This window comes from Polypterus senegalus, chromosome 1 (assembly GCF_016835505.1).
Source record: "Polypterus senegalus isolate Bchr_013 chromosome 1, ASM1683550v1, whole genome shotgun sequence".
NCBI classification, from domain to species: Eukaryota; Metazoa; Chordata; class Cladistia; order Polypteriformes; family Polypteridae; genus Polypterus; species Polypterus senegalus.
In genome coordinates, this window is record NC_053154.1 from 182,304,487 (window position 1) to 182,331,594 (window position 27,108).

The 27,108-nt window shown below is 42.4% G+C and overlaps 1 protein-coding gene across 1 annotated transcript in view; it reads left to right on the forward strand.

Annotated features, from left to right (window-relative positions):
- Positions 1-27,108, forward strand: part of LOC120535962 (acyl-CoA (8-3)-desaturase-like) — a 290,759-nt gene that overhangs the window by 208,003 nt on the left and 55,648 nt on the right. Inside the window, exons 9-10 of the mRNA XM_039764207.1 lie at positions 23,529-23,626; positions 25,043-25,139. Coding sequence (XP_039620141.1) covers positions 23,529-23,626; positions 25,043-25,139 — 195 coding nt within the window. The remainder of the gene's footprint in view (positions 1-23,528; positions 23,627-25,042; positions 25,140-27,108) is intronic.

The window sequence follows — 27,108 nt, forward strand, 5'->3', positions numbered from 1 at the left end:
TACATGCTCTGATTGGGTAGCTTCTAAGCCATCCGCCAATAGCGTCACTTGTATGAAATCAACTGGGCAAACAAACTGAGGAAGCATGTACCATAAATTAAAAGACCCATTGTCCGCAGAAATCCGCGAACCAGCGAAAAATCCGTGATATATATTTAGATATGCTTACATTTAAAATCCGCGATAGAGTGAAGCCGCGAAAGTCAAAGCACGATATAGCGAGGGATTACTGTATATATTCGGGAATGACTTTATATATTCTGACGCCGACTTTATATATTCACAAAATCAATGTATTTGCCTGTTTGGCACCACATAGTATATATGTGTGTGTGTATATATGTACACATGTATATGTATATGTATATGTATATGTATATATATGTATATGTGTGTGTGTATATATATATGTGTGTATATATATATATATATGTGACAACATCACTCACAACAGTGACAAAACAATTACATTGACAATCAGGTTACGTTATTTTCAAAATGTTTTCTTTTCATTGCTTCTTTAACACACTACTTCTCCGCTGCGAAGCACGGGTATTTTGCTAGTGTGTATAGAGAGAGAGAGATAGATATGAGACCAACACTCATATCAATGACAAAACAATTTCATTAACAATCATGTTACGTTATTTTTAAAATTTTTCCTTTTCTTTTTCATAACTTCTTTAACACACTACTTCTCCACTGCGAAGCGCGGGTATTCTGCTAGTAAATAATAATTGGACTTTTTATCTGGTGTCTGACGTGGTGTCTGAGGGTACAAGGGAGCGAGAGAACCCTAATCTGTCACAGTTGGCATAGTCGGCAGGATTTTCTGGCCATCAGTTTGGCAGAGTACCTGAATTAAAAAAAAAAATGACTGTGGACATAACCCTAAGAAGGCAGCGTCACGACACATGGGAAAATTCGCCAAACCCAAATTTACCAAGTCAGTCATGGGCAAGAAGGCCAAGCAGAGCTGCTGTACCAGCGGAAGTCCAGCACCTAATATTGTCGGCGCTCAAAACGAGCCACGGAGCAACTACGCGTATCGGGGGATGTTTCCGAAAGACGACAACTGCTACGAGGTATGTACCGGGAGCGAAAATGAAAACCTTTTTAAAGTAACGCATCTTGTCACGTGCTCATACCTCGTAGAGAAGCATTCGGAGACCCTGCAGGAGGCAGAAGGTACTTCCGAAGGCGATAGTATGCTCTCGCTCAAACGGAAGTGCCAGAAAGACTTCCGCATTACGGGTGCTGGTGAGGGACACGTGACCTACCACAAGGGATTCCAGGAAGGTGACGTTCCATGTCCAACTGTTTGTGGTTTCGCCCAAGAAAAGACGGACTTGGTTTTTCCGAAGGGGAAAGGGGAGGCGAGCGAAGCACCACTCTCCTTACAAAAAGGTAAGGAGGTCCAGGAAATGACTGATCGGTCAGTTAATAAATTGAGACAGATGGTTTGCAGTCAGCCAAAAGTGGCACCGCGGACCTCTGTAAAAAAAAAAAAAAAAAACTCAAAATCCCAGGTTCCCTTGCGGAACCCTTCAGAGCACGTGCCAGGAGCGGGCGTGCTTATTGGCTCCCAGCTGGAGGGTAAGGCTAGTGAATTAAGTAACTTTTTGAACGTGTGCGAGCTGGAGAAGTTGCTTCAGCCCGTGCACAGTTTTTTACAGGTGGTGCAAACAATCCAGACGATTGTTGAAGTCTTGAGAGGAGCGGCTGAAAAGCCTATGAACAAATTAAATGAGTACCTGCGGCGATTGTCTCAGGAGCCTCCTGTCTTAATTGATTTGGCAGTACAGGTAGGTAAAGCTGGTACCGTATATAATGAAATAGGGACGCAGAGTGATACAGGCCCACGTTTAATTCATAGTGGGCGCCAAGTGAATGCGTGCCCTACAAGAGAGACTGAAATTAGAGAGACATTAAAGAGTGGCCGGGGGAAGGGCTGATCGAGCCAGAGCAGCTGGATGGTGCTGTCTCTTGGAGCGATTCGGTCATAAAGACCCTGACCCGTGTTATTAATAAATGTTAAGGGGTGCAGACAGGGAAGGGGCTTTCTTTCTGTCATAGAGATACCCAGACTGTCAACAAAGAGTAAGCAGAAGATCCCAAAAATAAAACGGGGGGGTCTCCTGACAAGAAGGAGAAAGGCATAAATAGCACAGAGGCAGCAGGGGAACCCTCCTCAGCGAGAAAAGAGAAAGAGACAGAGTTTCCCGAGTGTTTCCAGCATCGCAGAGGAAGAATTCCAGGAGGACAAAGGCGGAGTTACGGATGCTGACGGCTGGGCCATATTTGGCACAACTGTCCCTGGAGGTCAAGGGATAAAGTGGATTACCGTTATGAAATTCCCCCTAGGTTCTCCAGGTACCATTTCAGAAGGCACAACGAAGGTCCGCCCAGAAGTCCTACCTGGAGGAAGACATCCCTCGTAGGGCTGGCCGCTTCGAACCAGGGTTCTTCGCTGGGGTGGGGGAGTACTGTGATGTATGGTCGGCTGTTCATCCCGGCCAATACCCCCACGCCACCAGGTGGAGCCCTCCCTGCAGTATGGAGGTGCCCCAAAGACCACCAGGGCATTATGGACATTGGAGTCTTTATTCACAGCCCTGCTGGATACAATGGGGGCCGCCAGGAGGGTGCTTTATGCACATTATTATTATAATAAATAATAATTGGACTTTTTATCTGGTGTCTGACGTGGTGTCTGAGGGTACAAGGGAGCGAGAGAACCCTAATCTGTCACAACAGTTTAGTTAAGCATCTCCCAGTCTGCTCACTCCACTCTAGTAGATTGCAGTGTTTCTCCACTTGCTGGAATACCATTCAGAAGTACAGTATTTGGTGGACTCAGCAAATCAGGTGAGTGAGGTACATGGATTTCAACATGTACTTTGTGGAAGGTTGCCTTATTGTCCAAGGTCCTCAGTAAATTATTCTGCTATTACCAACCACAGAGCTTTTGCTTTCCCCTCCTCCTTTGTCCAGTGGGCCTACAATATGTGAATTATTATGTTAACACCAGTTTATATTGCCATGACTTGTTTATGTTAATCATTAAGAAGACATATTTTGTGTGCTGAGCTAGGTATACAAACGTGGTATCTTTTAGTACGTAATTTTCAGCATGATGCAGTTGTAACCAAGCTACATGAAAAAGTGTAAGAAAAGGGGTAGTGTGTGTGTGTGTGTGTGTGTGTGTGTGTATTTATAGTATTTTTATTATATAAATCCTTATCGTCTGCACTTCTTTGTCTGCAAGAAAAAGAGTAATTCTTTTTAGAAGCAATCCCAATTTGGTCAGGAGAGGCCACCAAAAAGGGGCTGGAGGGGACTTTGGGATATTTAAGATGCTGCCAAGAAAAAGAATAAAGTCAAAGACAACAGAAAATCCCACTAGGAATAAAGAAAATGTTTGTGATTGAAAGGCATGTTAGCAAATCTCCGACATCTGATTGGTAGAGGAGATTTTCTCAGAGCCCCATGTATTGCAGGGGAGAACATTGTAATATGACTTATCTTGGGTGAGCTCTATATTTTCTGTTTTAAATGTAAGAAATCTTATGCCACTAGAATTGGTTTGTGGAATTTTGGCTGACTAGCTCTGAAATTGGAAAAGGACAGATTATGGATAATTTTAGGAGAGCCTTTCTGCGTGATGATTGATGTGATGGATTTTATAAGTTTTGTAGTTTTTTTTTTCAGTATAAATGAGCTTGCATATTTTGATGTGTGATTTATTTAACGGAAGTAAATCTGGCCCAACTGTAACAGAAGGGGCTTTCAATAATACAATAGTTACTTTGACCACTTACATACTGTATTTAGGTCATTAAAGCATGTCTGAACTTAGTGGAAAATGCTACATTTAAAAATTAAATATTCAAAATGAATTTAAATTAAATATGTTTCTGGTTAATAAGAAAGTCAGCTAAAAAGACAAACAAAAATGCAGTTTTTAGTGGGTGTGGTTTTGTTTTTGTTTTTTTAGTTAGGCATAATTTCCAAAGTAGAGTGATATTGTGCCCTAAATGTCACCTTACAATCCAAGCTAGGACTTTTATACAATTTGTTTGACAAATGAAATAGATATTTTATTAATCCCAAGGGGAAATTCACATACTCCAGCAGCAGCATACTGATAAACAATGTTAAATTAAACAGTGATAAAAATGCAGGTAAAACACAATAACTTTGTATAATGTTAACGTTTACCCCTCCGGGTGGAATTGAAGGGTCACATAGTGTGGGGGAGGAATGATCTCCTTAGTCTGTCAGTGCAGCAGGACAGTGAAAGCAGTCAGTCGCTTAAGCTGCTCCTCCATCTGGAAATGATACTGTTCAGTGGATGCAGTGGATTCTCCATGATTGACAGGAGCCTGCTCAGCACCCGTTGCTCTGCCACGGATGTCAAACTGTCCAGCTCCATGCCTACAATAGAGCCTGACTTCCTTACCAGTTTGTCTAGGCATGAGGCGTCCTTCTTCTTTATGCTGCCTTCCCAGCACACCACCGCGTAGAAGAGGGCACTCGCCACAACCGTCTGATAGAACATCTGCAGCATCTCATTAAAGATGTTGAAGGACGGCAGTCTTCTAAGGAAGTATAGCCGGCTCTGTCCTCTCTTGCACAGAGCATCAGTATTGCCAGTCCAACCAAATTTATCATCCAGCTGCACTCCCAGGTATTTATAGGTCTGTACCCTCTGCACGCAGTCGCCATTGATAATCGCGGGGTCCAGGAGGAGCCTGGGTCTCCTAAAATCCACCACCAGCTCCTTGGTTTTGCTGGTGTTCAGTTGTAGGTGGTTTGTGTCGCACTATTTAAAAAAGTCCTTGATTAGGTCCCTATACTCCTCCTCCTGCCCACTCCTGATACTGCCCACAATAGCAGTGTTGTCGGCGAACTTTTGCATGTGGCAGGACTCCGAGCTGTATTGGAAGTCTGATGTATATAGGCTGAACAGGACTGGAGAAAGCACAGTCCCCTGCGGCGCTCCTGTGCTGCTGACCACAACGTAAGACCTGCAGTTCCTGAGATGCACATACTATGGTCTGTCTGTAAGACAGTTCACAATCCATGCCACCAGGTATGAATCTACTCCCATCTCTGTCAGCTTGTCCCTAAGGAGCAGAAGTTGGATGGTGTTGAAAGCGCTAGAGAAGTCCAGAAACATAATTCTTACAACACCACTGCCTCTGTCCAAGTGGGAGAGGGATAGGTGTAGCATATATAGATGATGGCATCCTGTGCTCCCACCTTCTCCTGGTATGCGAACTGCAGAGGGTCTAGGGCGTGGCGGATCTGTGGCCTCAGGTGGTGAAGCAGCAGCCACTCCATGGTCTTCATCATATGTGACATCAGAGCGACAGGCCAGAAGTCATTCAGCTCACTAGGACGGTGATACCTTTGGGACTGGGGTGATGCAAGATGTTTTCCAAAGCCTCTGGACTATCCCTTGTTCCAGGCTCAGGTTGAAGATGCGCTGTAGAGGACTCCCCAGCTCCAGTGCATAGACCTTCAGCAGTCATGGCGATACTCCATCTGGACCCACTGCTCACCTGGGCTGCTGTAATTGTGGGTGGGGATGTCTCTCCTATGCTGGTATCAGCAGAAGGATGGGTGGAGGGTGCAGTACTCTGAGGTGAGAGTGGGTTAGGGTGGTCAAACCTGTTAAAGAAGTTGTTCATTTGGTTCGCTCTTTCTATGTCTCTGTCGATGGTGGCACCCCGCTTCGAGCTGCAGCCAGAGATGATCTTCATCCCATCCCACACTTCCTTCATGCTGTTATTCTGCAACTTCTGCTCCAGCTTTCTCCTTCACCGCCCCGAGCTGGACTCGATGTTCCTTCTGCATGTGCCTGAGCTCATGCTGATCACCGCCTTTAAAAGCCCTTTTCTTTTAGTTCAAAAGGCCCTTGATGTCACTTGTTATCCAAGGCTTGTTGTTAGCATAGCAGCGTACTGTTCTTACTGGAACTACAATGTCCATACAGAAGTTGATGTAGTCAGTAGTGCAGTTAACAACCTCCTCAATGTTCTCACTAGATGATCCCTGCAGGATATCCCAGTCTGTAGTTCCAAAGCGGTCTCTCAGAGCCTGCTCTGCCACAGGGGACCACTTCCTGAATGAACGTGTGTTTGTAGGTAACTCCCTCACTCTTGGTTTGTATTGAGGCTGAAGCAGAACCAGGTTATGATCTGCTTTCCCAAGCGCAGGCAGCAGGGTGGCACTGTATGCGTCTTTAACGTTTGCATACAGTAGGTCAATAGTCCAATTTCCCTGGGTGTTACAATCCGCATACTGGGAAAAGGCAGGTAATGTTTTGTCCAGCATCACATGGTTAAAATCTCCAGCTATTAGCGCAAGCGCCTCGGGGTGCTGTGTTTGTAATTTAGCAACAGCGGAATGGATGATGTCACCTACTATCTCCATGTCCGCCCGATCATCTAGTCTATCAAGCTTGTTTGTTTAGCTAAGATCCAAGCTATCCCAATGTCTCATTCAGATACTTCTTAAAGGCTGTCAAGGTTTCTGCTTCAGTTACATAGATCGGATATTTGTTCCAAATTCCCACAACTTATTTGCCCTCGGGTATGTGGTTCATTGTTAGGTTGAAAGAATTTTGCCGTTTTACTTTTTCAATGCCTTTAAGACTTTTGAAAACCTGGATTAGACACCAATGTGGTCTCCTCTGCTCAAAACTGAACAGGTTTAATTCTGCCAGAGTACAACATGTACTTAATTCCTGGGATGCATTTGGTTGCTCTCCTCTGAACAGCTTTAAGTGCTTCTTTATGTCAGATTTATCTATATTGGTCAGGTACACTAATGTGATCTAGGAATTTGTACTGATACTATTAGGGCAAAATATAAGGACAACACAGAATACGAGAGGTAAATATAATTAATAAAATATTAAATGATAAAACATTATGCAGCATACAAGGGCAATACAAAAAATAAAGAAATAAGGTAGGATTAAAAAGTCCGAGTTAGTTTAGTGTGCAGGTAAACGCAGATACTGCGTAGAAGCTCAGACCTTATTAGTCAGAATGACTGCATGTGGGGGAAAAAAACTGTTAAGGTGTTTTAGTTTCCACTGCACAAAGGCATTTGGTGTAGGGTAGTCTTTGGAATAGGTGATGTCCTGGTTGAGTGGGATCAGCAATGATCTTTGCAACTCACCTCCTTACCCTGGACTTGTACAGGACTTGAATGTGAAGTAAGTTACGGCCAAAATCTCTTCACAGTTTCTGACGATGCATTGCAGATTAGCTTTAGCATGAACAGGGGCAACGCCAAACCAGATTGTGACGGATGAGGTCAGAATGAACTCGATTAAGGCTGTGTGGAATTGGACTAACATTAGTTGAGGGAGATTGAATTTCCCCAGCTGACACAAAAAGAATATTCCCTGAAGGGCTTTCTTCATAATACATGTGATGTTATTGTCCCACTTAAGGTTCTATGACGTGACAGTGCCCAGAAACTTAAATGACTCTGTCATCCTGACAGGTGAGCAGGAGACTATTTCCTGAAATTTATGATCATTTCCTGAGTTTTATGAATGTTATGGTCCAAATTATTATGGTTATACCACAATGTCATATGTTTCACTTGTCTGTATATGGACGTATTATTTAAAATGTGGCCTATTAGTGTGATGTCATCTGCAAATTTAAGAAGGCGGACAGATAATGCTACAGATACAGTCATTTGTATATAGTGAGTAGTGGGGTAAGGAGACATCCCTGAGGTGCACCAGTACTAAGGGTTAATGGGTCAGTCATGTATGTATGTGCCCAACTGCACACTGTTTCCATTTCTGTAAGAAAGTATGTAATTCAATGGCAGATTAGACTGGCTGAGTTCTTCATCTAGGAGCTCTGAGGTAAATTTATGGAAAGCAAAGCTATAGTCCACAAACAATATCCTCACACATGCCCCTGGCTTATCAAGGTGTTAGTAAATAAAGCTCATAACTAAATTCACTGAATCATCCACAGACCAGTTGGCTCTGTATACAAAATAAAATGGATCCAACAAGCTTTTGGTGGCATTCTTGAGTTAATTCAAAATAAGGCGTTCAAAGTTTTCTATTTCAACAGTGGGTCAAGGTATTGGTCTGTAATCATTTAAGCTTGTGAAATTGGATTTTTATTTGCTACTGGAATGATGGTGGAGGACTTGGAGGAGGCAGGAACAGTGCACAGATCTAGAGATTAGTTAAAAATGTCTGAAAATACTGTAGACAACTGGTCTGCACAGTGCCTGAGCTTGAAAGGGTAAATAAGGTCTGGGCCTGCTGTTTTTTTTTTATATTTTGCTTTTTGAATAAGCTGCACACATTTTTTTGCTGTAATGACTGTAGGGGGAAGCTGAGAAGCAGAGGAGTGTAGAAAAGTGACAGTGCGACCATAAAACGGATTTAACTGTGTAAAAAAGAGCAACAGACAGTATAAAGGGTTGGGGTTTTCCGGCCCCGTATATTGCAGACAATTCCACAAATTTTCAAAAAGAACATGTCAAAACATAAACAAAACAGTTCATATGCGCGACGCCTTTCATAGGCATCGGCGGCCATTTTATAGAGGCGGGGCCGGAAGTGGCGGAATGCTGGGAAGGAACCGTGAGGGAGGATGGAACTGCTGATGTCGGGAAAGATGGCGGAGGAAGGGGGGAAGTGGGCGTACTGCGGCAGGCTATGATGGCGGAGCGTCTCTTTTTCTGGAAGACAAAGGAGAAAGGTTAGTACCCCGCCGGCGAACGTCTTTCGAAGCGGTTTGAGATCCGTCCGCGGCCTCCTACTCGCGCATGCGTGACACCCCCTTAGCCCAAGACCGTCGGGTGGGTCGGACCTAACCGAGAGGTCATGGATGCAAGAGAGGGCATCGGCATTGGCGTGAAGGCCTCCGCGGCGATAAGTGACCGCGAACTTATAGGGCTGTAAGTCCAGAAACCACCTGGTGACCCGCGGATTCGACTCTTTGTGGAGGGACATCCACTGAAGCGCAGCGTGATCAGTCACCAGAGTGAATTCGCAGCCCAACAGGTAGTACCGGAGATAAGTCACGGTCCACTGCCGCGTACCTGGCCTCTCAGTCCAGCAGTTTCCGGCTTAGGTACATCACGGGGTGTTCAACACCATCGACTCTTTGACTCAACACGGCGCCCAGGCCTGTGTCCAAAGTGTCGGTCTGGAGGATAAAAGGTCACCCAAAATCAGGGGTCCTTAATACAGGTGCCGACGTTAGGGCCTTTTTCAGGTCATTGAATGCGTGTTCCGCCTTGTCGTTCCATACCACATGCAGGGGAGCGCCCTTCTTTGTGAGATTAGTCAAGGGTGCTGCCCTTTCGGAGAAACGGGGTACGAACCGGTGGTAGTACCCCGCCAGCCCCAAGAAAGCCTGCACCTGTCTCTTGGTATTCGGACGGGGCCATTCCAGGATGTCTTTGACTTTGGAACATTGGGGTCTCACCTGTCCTCATCCCACAAGGTAGCCTAAATACTTGGCCTCCTTTAAGCCAAAAAAACACTTACGGGGGTTAATGCGGAGGCCGGCTTTAGCCAGGGTTGCGAGGACAGCAGAGACCTGCAATAGATGCTCCTCCCAGGTACCGGAATAGATGACGACGTCATCCAGGTAGGCGGCACTATAGGACTGGTGGGGCTTCAGCACTCTATCCACCAGACGCTGAAAGGTCGCTGGGGCCCCGTGCAGCCCAAATGGGAGGACCTTGTATTGCCAATGTCCACTAGGGGTGCTAAAGGCCGTCTTTTTCTTTTGCAGATGCCGTTAAGGGAATTTGCCAATACCCTTTCGTCATATCAAGAGTAGTCAAGTACCGAGCCGCTCGAGCAGGTCATCAATGCGGGGCATCAGGTAGGCGTCGAACTTGGAGGCCTGGTTTAGGCGTCTAAAGTCATTGCAGAATCTCCAGGAGTCGCCCGGCTTGAAAACGAGGACGATTGGGCTGGACCAAGGGCTATGGCTTTCCTCGATAATGTCCATATCCAACATTCGTTGCACCTCCAGTTCCACTTTGGCGCGTTTTGCCTCCGGGAGTCTATAGGGCCTCTCCCGGACGATCACTCCGGGGTCCGTGACTATATCGTGTGCAATCAGCGAGGTCCGGCCCGGTGACTCGCTCACTACTTTGGGGATGGCGTGGATAGCCTGGGTTATCTCTCGCTGCTGTAGGGGTGTCAGCTCGTCACCGAGGTTAAGGGCAGACGTGCTAGCGAAAAGGGAGAGGAATCTACGGGTGTCGGGAGGCTCGTCCCTGTCCTTCCAGGGTTTTAACAAATTGACATGGTAGATCCTCTCGCTCGGTCGACGATTAGGTTGCTTAACTAAATAGTCGACGAGCCCCTTTCTTTCCTTAACCTCGTATGGCCCCTGCCAGTGAGCTAGCAATTTGGAGTGGGAGGTAGGAATGAGCACCATCACCCGATCCCCCAGGTGGAACTCCCGGAGGACGGAGTTGCGGTTGTAACACCGGCCCTGCGCTGCCTGCGCACGAGTCACGTGGTCCTTTAGGAGCGGCCTGATTTTAGCAAGCCTGTCGCGCAGTTGCGGCACATACTCCAATATATTGGAGGAGGGAAGGGCCTCAGCCTCCCAGCCCTCTTTTAGTATGTCTAAAAGTCCCCGGGGTTGTCGGCCGTACAATTATTCAAAAGGGGAGAAGCCTGTAGAGGCCTGGGGCACCTCCCGGTAGGCAAAAAGCACGAGCGGTAGGAGCTGGTCCCAATTCCTGCCATCGGCGCTGACTACCTTGCGGAGCATCTGTTTAAGTGTCTGGTTAAAACGTTCTACCAGCCCATCTGTTTGGGGGTGGTAGACAGACGTCTTCAAGTGCTTTATTCTCAGTAATTTCGCAACCTCCCTGAACGTATCCGAGGTGAAGGGAGTACCCTGGTCCATGAGGACTTCTTTGGGGATACCCACTCTCGAAAATAGGTTTACTAATTCCCGTGCGATATTCTTGGTGTTAGCGGAGCGCAGGGGAACCGCCTCTGGGTATCGGGTTGCATAATCCACCATGACCAATATGTACTTGTGGCCACGATTCCAGGGGTCCTACTAAGTCCACCCCTATTCGGTCAAACGGGATGTCTATCAGGGGTATAGGGACGAGAGGAGCACGGTCCCTCCTAGGAATCTGGCGAATCTGACATTCCGGACAGGATTGACAGAAGTGCCGGACCTCCTCGTTGATCCCGGGCCAGTAAAAGCGAGCTTGATTCTCTCAATGTCGTCTCGGCCCGAGGTGGGCGCCTAGGAGGTGAGCGTGAGCTAGTTCGCATACTGTACCTCCCGCCGGAAGGTACGCGGCACTAGCAACAATTTCCGCACCTCACCCTCGTGGGTTGCCACCCGATACAACAGATTATTTTCCAGCACAAAGAAGGGCTTGCGTGGCATGGAACCGTCCGCTTGTGAGCTGCCTGGAAGAGCAATCGCATTCTGGGCAAACCGCAGGGAATCGTCATTCCACTGCTCCCTTTTAAACGAGGCAGGCGTGGACCGAAATTGGTGGTCCAAATTGCTCAGGGGGTCTGGGGAGTGGGTTGGTGGAAGTGTTCCCTGGCTCGTCCCTTACCCGGTGGATGCTTCCGGGTCAGAGTCCGTCGCCTGAGAAACTTCCCCCGAAGTGCCTGCGCCATTTTGGTTTGCCTCAGAGCATGGCGTGGAGACCGCGGGAAGGGTGCCTCGCCCCCTCATAACCAGATCTAGCGAGGCCCCGGGAGCAGTGTTCGTCTTACCGCTTTTCCTGTGCGACCAGTCTTGTCCCAAAATTACTGGATAGGGGGGATCGGGCAACACCGCGACCGTCAAGTTGGAAACTTGCCCCTTCCATGTGATGTAACAGCGGGCGGAACGGTAAGACTTGGTCTCCCCATGCACACAAGTGACTTGCAAGTGCTGCGTAAGCCACTGTCGCGGTAATACGTAACGGCGAGCGACAATTGTAATGTTGCTGCTGGAATCAAATTGAGCCACCACCGAGTGCCCGTTTACTAACACCACTCCCGTGTTTGGACTTGCCAGCAGGTGCGACAGAGTACAGTACCGTTCGGCGGTCGCCCAGGTGCAGTCCATCGGCTCCGTTGGGGTGTTGAGGGGACAGGTCGGCAGTAGATGGCCGGTCTCACCACACTTGTTGTTGTTACAAGCGCGGTGAGGCCAGCTTTTCCTTAGGCCTTTGCGGTGCTTCCGCAGCGCGTCGAGAGGGCTCGGGGGTGGCCGTCCGTCCCTGTCGGTTCCCACGAGCGTGCCTTTCCGACCCCCCAGCTTGGTAGACCGCAAGCTGACGCTCCAGGACTTCCGGGAGGTCTGGCATGTCCTTATAAGGATGGCGCCGGACCTGCTGGGCGAGGGAGCTTGGCAAGGCGTTTACCAGGCCCTCACAGGCCACCTGCTCTACGACCTTCCGGGCTTGGGGACCTTCGGGCCGTAATCAGCGTCCCATTTTGCCCCAGAAGTCGAAGGCCTGTGCACGGGCCGGCTTCTCCGGGTCAAACTGCCAGCTCCGCCATTCGGTCGCCTGCTGGCCCGGCGTGATGCCATAGCGTGCCAGGATCTCCTGTTTTAGGAGGTCATAACTCGCGGCCTCCTCCTTGGGGAGGTCGTAATAAGCCCGCTGCGGGTCCCTTCAGGTAGGGCGCCAGAATGGACGCCCACTCGGACCGCTGCCACTCGTTCCGGGTGGCCGTCCGTTCGAAGATGCCCAGGTAGGACTCTATGTCATCCGCCTCTGTCATGGGCACCAGAGGCGGAGGCGTTAGACGAGGCGGATCGGGTCTTACCCTTCGGGCTTCTGCCAACCTGGCCTTGTTTTCCTCCAACTCGCGGGTGGTTGCTGCTTGCGCCTGCTGCAGGGCCAGGATCTGGGTATTCATCCCCTGCAGCACTGTGTTAAGGTCTTGCCCTTCAGTCATCTCTCTTGGGCTCTAAATCCTGCCGACTACGCCACTGTAAAAAAGAGCAACATACAGTATAAAGGGTTGGGGTTTTCCGGCCCCGTATATTGCAGACAATTCCACAAATTTTCAAAAAGAACAGGTCAAAATATAAACAAAACAGTTCATATGCGCGACGCCTTTCAGAGGCATCGGTGGCCATTTTATAGAGGCGGGGCCGGAAGTGGAGGAATGCTGGGAAGGAACCGTGAGGGAGGGTGGGACTGCTGACGTCGGGAAAGATGGCGGAGGGAGGGCGGAAGTGGACGTACTGCGGGCAGGCTATGATGGCGGAGCGTCTCTTTTTCTGGAAGACAAAGGAGAAAGGTTAGTACCCCGCCACTCCCCGCCGGCGAACGTCTTTCGAAGCGGTTTGAGATCCGTCCGCGGCCTCCTACTCGCGCATGCGTGACAACTGATTAGCAAGACTGGTATTAACAGAGCTGTTTGGTTTTTTTTTTCTAGTAGTTAGTGACCTGTTTGAGGCATTTTCTAACTGATGTAGTGTGATTTGCAGAAAATTGTTCCTGCAGCTTATCTGAGTATTTTCTGTTGTCACCTTTAATTACCTTCTCCACCATATACTTTCTATATTCTTCATGACTGCCAGATCTGAAAGCTCACTTTTCATCCTGGCACAGTCGTCTGAGCTCTGGGGTGAACCAAGGCTTATCATTGCTAAACTTCACAATTGCTTTTGTTAGAATGAAAACATCTTCACAAAAACTAATACATGAAGTTACAACATCAGTGTATTTATTTTTGTTGAAGGTAGCAATTTTGAAGGCACTACCATCTGTACAGCTAAAGCAGACCTGAAGCTCCTCTATTGCCTTGCCTGTACACTTTTTAACTATTCTTTTGACTGGCTTTACAGTTTTCAGCTTTTTTTTTATAAGCAGGAATAAGGTCAATCATAAAATGGTCAGAATTACCAAAGGGGCCACTGGAGAAGGCATGATAAGTATCCTTAATAGCTGCATATCAGTGATCTATAATATTTTATCTCTGGCATTTTATGTACCGTAGTGATTTTGCAATTCTAGGTTGTCTTTTTTCCAATTTCAGTGATTACATCACATGTAAGGGCAAATGTAAACAATGGCCAGAATCACTGAGGAGAACTACCCTGGTAAATAAAACTGCTTACGGTTCAAAATAAGCAATTGTACATTGGGAGAGCATGATTTAAAAAGATCTGCCACATCATTACACCAGCCTTGATTCATGTTGAAATGCACTCCTCTGCCCTTTAAAGTTCAGTAATGCAGTTCCCTCAGTACTGATTTAAGTCGGGTAAGTCCAATGTAGTGTCAGGAAAAGAGTCATGCAGCCTTGTTTCAGTGAAGCACAGAGCAGATAATAAAGAAAAGGCAGTTTTAGTACTGCCTTTGTTCAACTTTGTTTGCCATCAAGTACATGTTAGATAGACATATTCCAGGTAGTGGTTGCCATAGTCCTTGCTTCCTGACTCGAACCAGGACTCCAACTGTTTTGCCTCTGGTCCTCCATCATCGGGCTATCTGTTTAGCAGCATGAGCGCCTGTGATTAACAAAGTTATAAGATCCACGGATGTAGTATAATGTCAGGTGGCTAATATTCAGAAGTTCTTCCTATGTATATGTTATATGACTTTGCATGGTGACAACGAATTTAACATAAAAATAATAACAGAAGATAGAGCACCAAACTACTGTGGCTGTCATCCTGGGATCCATCATTAGTTTATTAAGCAATTTTTTGATGTCTTAAAGGAGGCTGCCTTCAAAATAAATCACAAAGGACTTTCCATTTACTGTGCCTCCACATCATAAGTGTATGCAGAAGTGTGTAAAAGTTGTAGTGTGGAAGGTTACAGAGAGCAGCAATTCAAAAGTAGCAGGGTTAAGCAGGTCAGCAAAATTTGTGGTGCTCGTTGTGTCCTGGATCCAGTGGATGTAGGGTGTCAAATGCCAGACTGTGATAACTTTAAGGTAATGTTATATTTCTGAAATTCATTTCTTCTGGTGGCTGTCTCTTGAGTGAACTATACCTTGTTCCATCTGCCAGGGCAACCTAGGTTCATCATCTGCTGGTATTCTCTGCTTTTGGTTTAATTTGAATAATTTTCTTTCATAACAAGGCTATTTGTAAGAGTGCCAAGGTTATTAAATACTTAGACTGCAGTAACACACTGAATGTAATTAAATTTCCATCCTTCCATACCCATAAAACAAAATACCAATAATTAGTAAACAAAAAAAAAACAAAAATTAGTAAACAAGGTTCAAGATCTCATCCTCCCTAAACTCTTCACTTTGGAATCTTGCTGTAATAGTGAGCATAAATCCATGAGAGAACAACAAATCAATTTAGTGAATAATTAGATGCATGTAATCAGGGGAACAGAATGATGCTATAGATCAGGGGTCACCAACCTTTTTGAAACAGAGAGCTACTTCAAGGGTATGGAGTAATACAAAGGGCTAGTTGTTTGATACAAACTTCCTGAATAAAATAAATTTGCATGATTTACCTTTAAAGATAATAATAATAATAAAAACAATAATAATGAATATTCATATGAAATGTCCTGTTTGTACTACCTTTGTAGCACTTTTGAACAAACCAAACCCTAACTCTGCCCCATGTTTGTACAAATTATCTGTCATGTAAGATTTTAAAAACATCAGCTCTTTCACATTTTAGAATGAATCCTATCACATTTGTACTAATCACCAAATTTGTTGCATTTTAAACAAATCTCATCTGTTACACTTTTTGAACAAATTATTTTTCAAATTTTTGCACAATATTCGAGTTTAACATTGCCATGGTGTTTCAGTAAAAACATCTGTTACCTTGTTCTTTGTCTGTAAATGTCTGTTAGTGGGAAGCCTGGCATTACATGCTGTTCACCAGTGTACTGTAATATGGGTTATGAATTGACACTGCAACTCTTAGTGAGTCTTGTAGATGTGCATCAGTAAGGTGTATTCTATGTTTGTTTTTGATGAAGTTCATAACTGAAAAGGCCGATTCACACAGAGAGATTGAACCAAAAAGGCAGGCAACTTTCATAGCTTCTCTGCATACACCTTTGTACTTTTCTGTGTCCACAAGGCACCAAAGGCTTGGTGCACCCTGGTGTGCTTTGAGGTGGAGGTCATTTTGCAACTGTAGGGGTTGAATCTCCACCTGTCCAGCATCCAAGTTGAACATTGCACTGCTCTTCTGCCCAGGTTTGTAGGTACTGAGTTTATAATGGAAGTGTCAAGTGTGGACCTAATCACTGCGAGGCAAAACATTTATTAAATCCAGAAACATTGTTGTTAATTTTTGAAAGGGAACCCATTAACAACCAGTGCCGTTCACTAATAACATTTTTCTATGGGAATGACTGTTAATACCGGTTAAATACAGTATAATTTCATGTACAATTAGAACTGCCTACAGAAAATAATTACCATACAGCCAAATGTTTACTCACCTATCACTATGATGAGAACTATGTGGTCTCGGCTGTCTGTGGTTTCATCAACTACAACATAAATTTTCTTGCCATGAATTTTTCGAAGATCAGCATCCATATGCTCTTCAAAGACATGGGGCAAATGAGTTTGAGGAACACTGCTCTTATTTTCTGTCAGCGTGCCTCCTTGTTTACAGTACTTAATAAAGAAAGGACACATCTTTGTCATTTTTTTAAGCAGTATGTCTGACTCACATGATCACAAGCTGGTGTCTTGCAGCTGACAATTTTGTTATTTCCTCTATTGTTACGTGAAGGGGAACACTTGTTGATTTTAATTTCTCCTTGTTCTTTAGCTGGGTTTTAGATTTGATGTGGTCATTGCAAGTATCTTTTAGTTTCCAGTCTATACTATGCTGGCAAAACATGCAGAAAATTTGTTGTTCAGATTTGTAAAAGTCACAAGGATATGGTTGTGCCCACAATTTTGCATTTAAGCTCATATTTCTTAGTTTTTTCTATGCAGTTAGGGTATCTGATCCTGTTCGCTTCGACATTTCTGTCTCGTGCAGCTAGCCAATTCACTTGCCTTTATTAAGAAAACATACATGAAACACACACAGACAGATAGAGGTACAACTGGATTTCTATGAAGAATTGAGTTCGCTTGAAAAACAACAAACTAGAAAATAGTATCTGAATGATAGAACTACAGATTATTCAATCATTTAATTTATTGGGAAGTTTTGTAACAGTCTCTAAATTCCATTTCCATTTTTAATTCTAAAATCCATTTTTATGCATTAATTCCATGATTCCATCCGTGTTTAGCGCATCACGAAAATCATAGGGCCCTGAAAATGGTAAGTTTTCTTTTACTTTTCTGCCATTTTTTTTCTTTATTTTTATGAGGTAACACCGAGTATAGCTCCCCATTGTAGCTGCGCCCATTTGCTTGTCTCAGCAAAGAGTGAGATGGAGATTTGTCTTGCACACGATATTGAACTTTGACCGCAGGCTACCCCCTCAATGTACATTAATGCAAGTGTTATGGATTCAAATAGCACAGCAACACAATTTTAAATGTAATTTTTAGTTCCATGGTGTATAGTGCTATTTTTAGAACATGCCCTGCAGGCAACTCACGTAGTCCCTGCGGGAACACGGGCACCGTGTTGGCTACCCCTGCTATAGATGTTGAAGGACTCCTCCCACCCGACCAGAGCCCCATAAAACTAGCCAATAAATAAATCTCTAGAAATGCATTAAACAGTCTGTAAAGGATTAACATGTCAAAGACTAAAAGCCCCCACACACCAGTAAAAGTACTACTACTATTTTGGAAGGAAAAAGTCAATAACTGCATTTGACTGCATCAAGAAAACTCAGTTAGAGTACCATAAGAACATAAGAAATTTAACAAATAAGAGAAGACCATTCAGTCTATCAAGCTTGTTGGTTTAGCTATTAATTGAAATGTCCCAAAATTTCACCCACATTCAGGGTGAGCCAGAAAAAACTACCAGATTTCAAATGTTTATTCTACAAAAATGCTACAAGATAAAATAAATTTCATTACGACACAAGAAAGAGTATACAAAATAGATTTTTTTCACTGTGTTTTAAAAATGATATCTTCAAGGTGGTGGCCTTCATTAGCAATACGCTCTTCTAGATGATTTCTAAATACTTGCATGATTAATTCAGCCTTTTTTGAGGGGAATAGCAGCAATGTTGTGGTGAATAGATTCCTTGAGGGCTTCAAGATTTTGAGATCGGTGTGTGTATACCTTCGATTTGAGAAAACTCCACAAGAAAAAATCGCACGGAGCATGATCAGGCAAACATAAAGGCCGCCCGACATCACCACAGAGGGAGATCAGCTTCCCCGGAAACATCTCCTGCAAAACTTGCTTGGATCTCTGCACCTTATGAGCTGTTGCTCCATCCTGTTGAAACCAGGAATCCACCACATGCATTTCTTCCATTTGGGGCTGCAACAAGTTCTCTACCATTTCAATGTAATGTTCTGAAGTGAGGGTGACCGTTGCTTACCCTCCTCATAAAAGTAAGGTCCTACAATGCCAAATTCTGCAATGGTACACCAAACTGTAACACGCTCACTGTGTAGAGTCTCTGATGAACTCTACAAGGGTTCGTTTCAGCCCAATAGCGAAAGTTTTGCTTATTTACGCAACCATTTAAACAGAAATGTACCTTGTCGCTGCACATGATGATGGCATCTTGATGAATGGTTTGAAGAATGTTTACATACAACTCTCTACAGCTATCCCAGTCTCTGTCAGTGAGTTCCTGCACTACCATCATTTTGTATGAATGGAAATTAAGGTCCTCATGCAAAATCCTCCTCAAATATGTGTTGGAAATGCCTAAGGCAGAAGCATATTTGTGCGCTGAACATTTAGGAGACTGTAAAATTGATGTCCTTACAGCTTGGATGTTTTCAAATGTTCATACAGTCCACAGACAGCCTGGAGATTTTCTGTTTAATGTTGTATCCATCTGTCTAAATTTAGCCACCAACTGAAGAATTGTTTTCCAATTTGGGATGTCACCATTACGAGGAATACTGAAGTGCGTTCGGAAGGCGTGTTACATAGTGGTGATGGATTAGTTGTTTTTGAGGAACGCTTCGACAGTGAAAGCTGGGTGTGCACCAGACCGAGGCATGTTGCCAAATGAAAACTGCAAGGGTTCGCCTATCAAAGGACCCCCACCCCAACCCACTCGGCTGTTTCTACCTCGCGCAATGACCTTGAGAAATGTGGTACAGTGATCCCTCGCTAAATCGCGCTTCGACTTTCGCGGCTTCACTCCATTGCGGATTTTAAATGTAAGCATATCTAAATATATATCATGATTTTTTCGCTGGTTCGCGGATTTCTGTGGACAATGGGTCTTTTAATTTATAGTACATGCTTCCTCAGTTTGTTTGCCCAGTTGATTTCATACCAGGGACGCTATTGGCGGATGGTGGAGAAGCTACCCAATCGGAGCACGTATTACGTATTAAATAAAACTCCTCAATGAATACGATATGCTTCCTGTGCAGTGCTTCGCACACTTAAAAGCTCTAACAGCCCATATTGATTTTTGATTGTTTGCTTTTCTCTGTCTCTCTCACTCTCTCTGACATTCTCTGCTCCTGATGGAGGGGGTGTGAGCAGAGGGGCTGTTTGCACAGTGGCTGTTTGCTTAGAAGATACGGAAGCTCCTCTAAAAAATGCTGAAAGACTACTTTCACATTGATCCCTTCATTGCGGCCGCTTTATCCCGGTGCTACGCATACTTAAAAGCCCAACAGCCCTATTGATTTTTGATTGTTTACTTTTCTCTCTCTCTCTCTCTCTTTCTCTCTCTCTCTCTGATATTCTCTGCTCCTGACACACACTCCTTTGAAGAGGAAGATATGTTTGCATTCTTTTAATTGTGAGAAAGAACTGTCATCTCATCTCTGTCTTGTCATGGAGCACAGTTTAAACTTTTGACTAAAGGGTGTTTTCATGCCTAGAGGGCTCTAATAATGTTAAAAAAAAATTTAGAAGGTCGTAAACAGGTTTTCTATGCTCTAACTGCAAAAATATTAGATTTATAAATAAAGATTCCTACTTCGTGGAAATTCATTTATCTGTCTGGAGCGGATTAACCGCGATAAACAAGGGTTTACTGTATAACTGTGCAGAGAATATTTATAAACAGTGTGGGAGAGTTTTTAAGGGCTTAAAATATATAAAAATACCCATACAAACATATGGTTTCTACTTCGCGGATTTTCACCTATCGCGGGGGGTTCTGGAACGCAACCCCCGCAATCGAGGAGGGATTACTGTACTTCATTTTGGCACACCCTGTACTTTTAAAGTTTGTCGGGGTTTCTACTTCAACTGCATGACTTGGTAGTTTGCTCCAGATTCCCAGAACTCTTTGCATAAAGAAGTGCTTCCTGGTTTCAAATATTCATTCCCTTAATTTTCTCTGGTATTACTATTTAGCCTAAACAATTCTGGTGGATCTATTTCATTCATACCTTTCAAAACTGTGAAGATCTATTGCATCCTGACACAGCATCCTTTGCTCTAGGCTAAACAGTTTTAATTTTAGCCTGCCAGAGTAGGCCACATCCTTAATGCATCTGGTGATTCTCTTCTGCACACATTGAAGTGCTGCTCTGTCTTTTTCTAGTGTGGTAAACAGAACTATGCACAATACTGCAGATACAGTCTCAATAATGCATCATATAGTATGAGCATATCATCCCTCCATTTATATTCAGTTATACTAATTTATTTTTTATAATATAATTTAAAATTTTATTTGACTTTTTAATTAATTCTGGACATTGCTTAGATGATGAGAGTGTAGTGTCAATGTAAACCCCTTAATCCTCTTCAAAGGTTGCTTCTTGTGGGACAGTGTCTCTTGTCTTATATTTATAATTGATGTTTCTTTTCAGCCATATCTAACTAAATTAATTATGTGGTATGCTTTTCTTCTGTCAACTATTCTGGTAGTCTTCACATAAAATCTTATACGTTTTATTTAGTATACTATTTTCATACAGGTACTCTTTTGTAATTTCGTATTGTAGTTTCCACACGCTTACATGGCATAAATGTAATACTTATTGGTCTGTAATAATTATCAGGAGACTGGAGCCAGTTTTGCAACTTTCCAGTCAGCACTTATGTCTCCTTTCTGAAGTGACTGCTTAAGATAGGTTTTATTAGTCTTCAGAATATCAAAGGCCTGAAGCACATCTGACTTTTCTATTTTAAAATCTGTGAACTCAGCATGTTTTTACTTCTGTCTGAGGCATTCAGTTTGCTTATTCCTTTACAGATGTTTAAATGAAGTTTTTATCTAGTTAATTTGTGATTTCCTTTTCAATTATGTCTTCTTGTTCATCTCTAAGGTTTCTGAAATTCTTTTACTGAAGTCTTATTCGAAAAATTATGTACTGCATGTTTTGGCTTCACTAGCATTTCCTTCTTTTTTTCTCTTTTGGCCTCTCAAGTGCTTTTTTATCTCTTTCTGTAGAGCATGGTATTCATCTAAGTCTAAGTTATTAAGCTGTTTCTTTATTTTCTTGTATTCTTTCTTTTATTTTATTGTTTGTTTTTGGAATATACATATTTTGAGACTGAATCAGTATGTCTTTTAAGTGAAACCCCTTGCAAGTATAATTGCTTTTGGTGTACATTTTTGTGTTTTCAAACACTGTTACTTAATACATCAATACCTTTTTATATGTATGTTTTATAGTTTGTATTTATTATTAAAAACAATGAGATCTGGAAGGGCATTGCCATATGTTCAGCTTGAAACAAACTAGGTGAGAAGACTTTTTCATTCTCAAACTGTTTATATAAATTTTATTTATTTTGCTCAAAAGAATCAGGAATTTAAAGGACTTTAATTACAGGCATTGCAAGCATCCTTTTGTATTGTACTAGTAATGTATGCATCTGTTCTATTCAGCATGTTTTTCAATTACTTTATTATCTGGGAAAGGAAATAAGTACATACCACAGAACCTGTTTTAATTCATTTATAACCTATGAGCAGATGGATGCAGCAGGACTAGGAATTACCAAATTAGTCAAAAGCTTAGGAAAGGAAGGAGTGGGGAGGTATTTAAAAATCAAACACTTAGATCAGAATAATTTTTCATAAGGACAAGTTAGCCAATCAAATGTGTGCAATGTCACATGTCCAAAAATCCCACATGTGAATTTTAAATTTAATATGGCTCTTCTGATGGACTTAAGAAAAGGAGAAAAGAAGAGGAAAAATAACAATGACAGAAGGGCTACATCAGAGATCAAGATACACAACATTATCTGATTTGGATGCCAGAAAATGTAACTATGAACAATACAGATTGTGAAACTAAAAACAGCCCAGGACATTAACTCACTGACACTTCTGATTTTCAGTAATCATTTAGACTTTATAGACAGATACACTGTCTATTTTATTTTATATTTTCTTCTATTTGGTATTTTTACACATTAATAAATAGTCAGTCATTATCCAATCCGCTATATCCTAACACAGGGTCACAGGGGTCTGCTGGAGCCAATCCCAGCCAGCACAGGGCGTAAAGCAGGAACAAGCCCCGGGCAGGTCACCAGCCCACCGCAGGGCGCACACACACCCACACACCAAGCACACACTAGGGACAATTTAGGGTCGCAAATCCACCTAACCTGCATGTCTTTGGACTGTGGGAGAAAAGCGGAGCACCCAGAGGAAAATGCAAACTCCACGTTAATAAATACCATTGCTTTCATATTTTCTATACTTTGTCTTGATTTAAATAATAATTGGGTACCAAATGTTAGTTAAATAGCTACTGTCATATTCACAGGGTTTATCAAGGCTATTGAGATCACTCTTCAGTAATTGCGGTGGAAGCAAGGCGTAGTTTGGTTAGTAAATAGCATGTAACCAAAAGAGTTGCCCTGTTACGTGTATCGTGGTGACACATACATGTTTGTTACAGCTGGTGATACTGAATCTCTATGTAGAGGATTGTATGCAGAATATTGCATTGACTGTCAATTAGCCCACTTGAGACTTTGTCTGGCTAGGACATCTATGTGTATGTGTGAGAAGCTGTGTCCTATGTGGAATATTGCGGAATGACAGGCAAATTCCACCACTCAAGACTTTGTCTGGATAGGATCGCTCTGTATATGTGTGTATTAATTGTCAAGTGCGAGAATCAATGAACCCAAACATCACGATAATACAGAAATGTATTAAAATGTATTAGAAATTAGTTATTTGAATGAAATCCCTTGGGAATGTAAAAATACCATCATTGCTTTTGTTTGACTTGTGGATTTATTACAACATATACAACATATTATAACATATACAACAACTTTGAAATATGACTGTGTCGTGCCCACAAGACACCTCACGCACAAGTGACTACATACTTTTATATTGCTCTTATACTAACTACTACAATTTGCAGACAAGCAACTCAACCTGGCTATCAGTTAGAGCAAAGAAAGTTTGATAAGTTTTTTTGGTGTTTTTTTTTTTTTCTTTCTTTTTTTTTTTTTTAGGACCTGATATGGATGCTTAGCTTCTACATACGTTTCACCTGGATCTACTTGCCAATGCTTGGACTTCCAGCACTGCTGACTTTGTTTTTTCTTGTCAGGTATCAATATATATCTCTACCCTTTCTAATTTATGTGTGACTTTTTTTGCTTCTTTGTGTTTTGTCTTGGTAGAGTTCTATATTACGCTACTTTCCCCATTTGTATTATTAATGTGTAGCCTTTGTCAGAATGCCTCAAAACCCACAGACCTGCCACTGTTTATAAGGTATTATACTTTATAACTTCTCTCCACCTTCCCTTCTACACCTAGAACCAGGCAATTACATAGAGTAAAAGTACATAGTGTAAATAGCAGCAGCCATAGTATTGACCCCTGTGGGATACCATTCTTAACTTTACCCTATTCTGATAAGGTTCCTCCCACAAACACCCTCTGCTTCCTGTGTTTTAGGCAATTCTGTACCAATCTACACACTACACCCTGAACTCCCAATTCATTTATTTTGATGCCTAGCCTCTTATGTGGGAGCTTGTCAAATGCTTTCTGAAAGTCTAGATAAATAATATCATAAGCTCCACTTTGATCACGTTGTTTTGTTGCTTCGTTGTAGAATTCTAACATGTTAGTAAAACAACACCTTCCTCATTTGAACCCATGCTGACTATTCAGTAAAACTCCAATTGGAAATTAAATGGATTCCAATAATGTACATGTAGGTCATTTTCATACAAGCCTGAATTGTTAAAAAATATTAATAACAGAATTAACAGTTTTTATCATGAGTGATTATAAATTAAACTGCATGGTACTCATTATGAAAACTGTTATCCAGGGTGATGCACAGAAAATAGTCCCAAACTTTTGTAGTCTGTTATAAATCTATAACATTTAAGTGTAACCATCAGTGATAAAACCGAAATTCATGCTGACATATTATAAGAAACACATTTTTTTTTCTTTTTCTTCACTTAACAAATTACCTGCATTGTTACCTTATTACTTCATGATTTTCAAGATGCTAGAATTTTCATCCTTTACCAACTACAGTAGTTAATTACTCTTGAACAAGATCAGCAAATCAGCTTGATGTTGTAGACTAATATATTTTTCAGATTTTATGCTGTTTTGAAGTGTGACAATGAAAGTTTATTTCTTAACATATGTTGTGGCATCATTACTAACATTTCTCTTAAGCTTCGAATGGTATATTTATTTAGCCCAAGCAAATTTACTTTAAAAATAAAAAATATTACGTTTTCTTGATTTGTAGCAACAAGTTATAGATTCAGCATTTTATTTTGTCTAATAAAATGTTTGTCCTCCTTATTACATTTTGAATAGTATGCCAGTATATTTAATAGTCACAAGCAAGTGTATGCTGAAAAGCAAACAAAAAAACAGGAGACATTAGACTTTCACTATCTTACCTCATTTTTTTTCAGCAAAGCAACAGTTTAAATGAAGGAGTAACATAACTCTGAATGCTCTTTTGGCCCCATTCTCCCCTTTTTAGATTTCTTGAGAGCAACTGGTTTGTGTGGGTAACCCAGATGAACCATATCCCAATGGAGATTGACCGTGACCAGAACAAGGAATGGCTTGTCATGCAGGTAAACCCTTGATTTTCCTAGTAAATGTCTGATTATAAGACTAAGAAATATATATTTTAAGATGGCAGAACAATACAAAGAAAAGAAGTAATTGTATATGTAGAGCTGAAGATGTCCAAATACACAATAGTGGCCATGCATTGATTTGAATGTGCATAGCTTTAATACTTCATTTTAATCAGGCTTCATCAAGGACCACCATGCGATTTATGAAAGCTCATTTGCCTCAAATTACTGAATTGCTACAGTAGGTATCTACCATGCAGGTCCCAAAAATGTCTAAGAAGGAAGAATTTAATATGTGCATGGACCTCATCTGTCAGCCATGGTTTCTGGATGGCACGTATAATGATTATTTTTTTAGTAGTGACATCCTCGATGCACCTCCCTATGTATCCAGTCACAGAGTCAGTATAATCCTTTAAATTAATATGCTGGTCATAGGTAGCTGCCTCTCTGAATATTTTCCAATCTGTGTACACAAAGCAGTCCTACAATGCTGAGTTGGTTCTTTGTACTGGCCTGAATCATTTCAGCAGTGCCCTCTATGCTGCGAGAAGCATAATATAGAGGTGGTCTGAAAATCCCATACTGGGGAAGGGAACAGCCATGTCAGAATCTTTAACACTAGAATCCCTGAAAACTACGAAAAAACTCGTAATCCCAGGCCACCTTAAATTCCTTCACACCTCTCCTGATCAGCGTTTTTTGTTTTGCAAATGTGTCGATCAGCACAAGCAGCAAGCAGCCTGCTATCCCATCCCCCTGACCCAATGGAGCTGAAGTCAGTCGTAAAATTCTCAGTGCTCAGGTGTGTTTATCTGGGTGTGAGGTGCCTGGAGTTTTATAGAGTAAATAATACTGTGTATCGTCATTTGGAATACATACATTTTATGTGTGTTCCATGTCTACAACGATCTCTGCAAGTGTAGGATGACAGGAAATGGGAGGCAAGAAATGCTGAACACATACCTAAAACAGAAACTATTTCTATGTTATACTAATAGTGATGTGAAATGTATAATGTGTGAAGACTTTAGTCCAAATATCAAATAAATATGTGCTTTTATTCAAGAGTATAACCAAAGGAAAAAAACATTTAATATACATGTTGCTGTCAATGAATTAAAAACCTAAGCTTAAATGTCAATCGATAGAAAGTTGATTTGTATTCATGGATAGTGCTGAGGTACAAACTCCTCCCTTATAACCAAAAGGTTTCAGGTTAAAGTCTGGGTGCTACAAGTTGAGTGGTGAGGTGTTATTATTATTATTATTACTGTAATATAATAAGGAAATACATTTGATTTGAGTCTGTAACACCCGGTATAAAGTTTGGCTACTTGTGAAAGTTAGCGCTTTTTTTTATCATTCAGTTTTATTCTTTAAGTGACGTTCACGGGGTACGAACTTGCCTCTCACTCTCTTAGTTGATAGCATTTATCTCCATTCTTTTCATAAGAGCAGTGATGGCCACAGTTGGTGTTGTGGTTGATGCCTGCTCAGAACTATGTGTTCTACTGGCAATCAAAGATATGATGTCCTGTGACCGCTATCAAGACACCCTTGCAGAACGTGTGAAAAACAACAGATTTGCTGTGATTTCGGACATCTGGCAACATTTTGTTGAGAACTGCGTTTTGAGTTACAACCCAGGGCAAAGAGTTTCTGAGTCTGTGCTCATAAAGCTTATGGAGCCATTTCTGGATTAAGGCAGGACCGTAACAACAGTTGTGTAAAGTGCAAAAGGAGCTTCAACTGCAGCTAAAGCAATTTGCGTACTGAAGTAGCATTGCACATGTATTTTGTCAGCATGCCTATGTCGATCAAACACAGGAAACTCTGCAGCCTACTTGTGACTTTACTCTGTAGGAAGATAAGTCAATAAATCAAGGTAAATAGGTAAATAACATTTGATGTGGGTTTTATACAGTATAAGTAACATATAAATGTTTTTCATATAAAGATC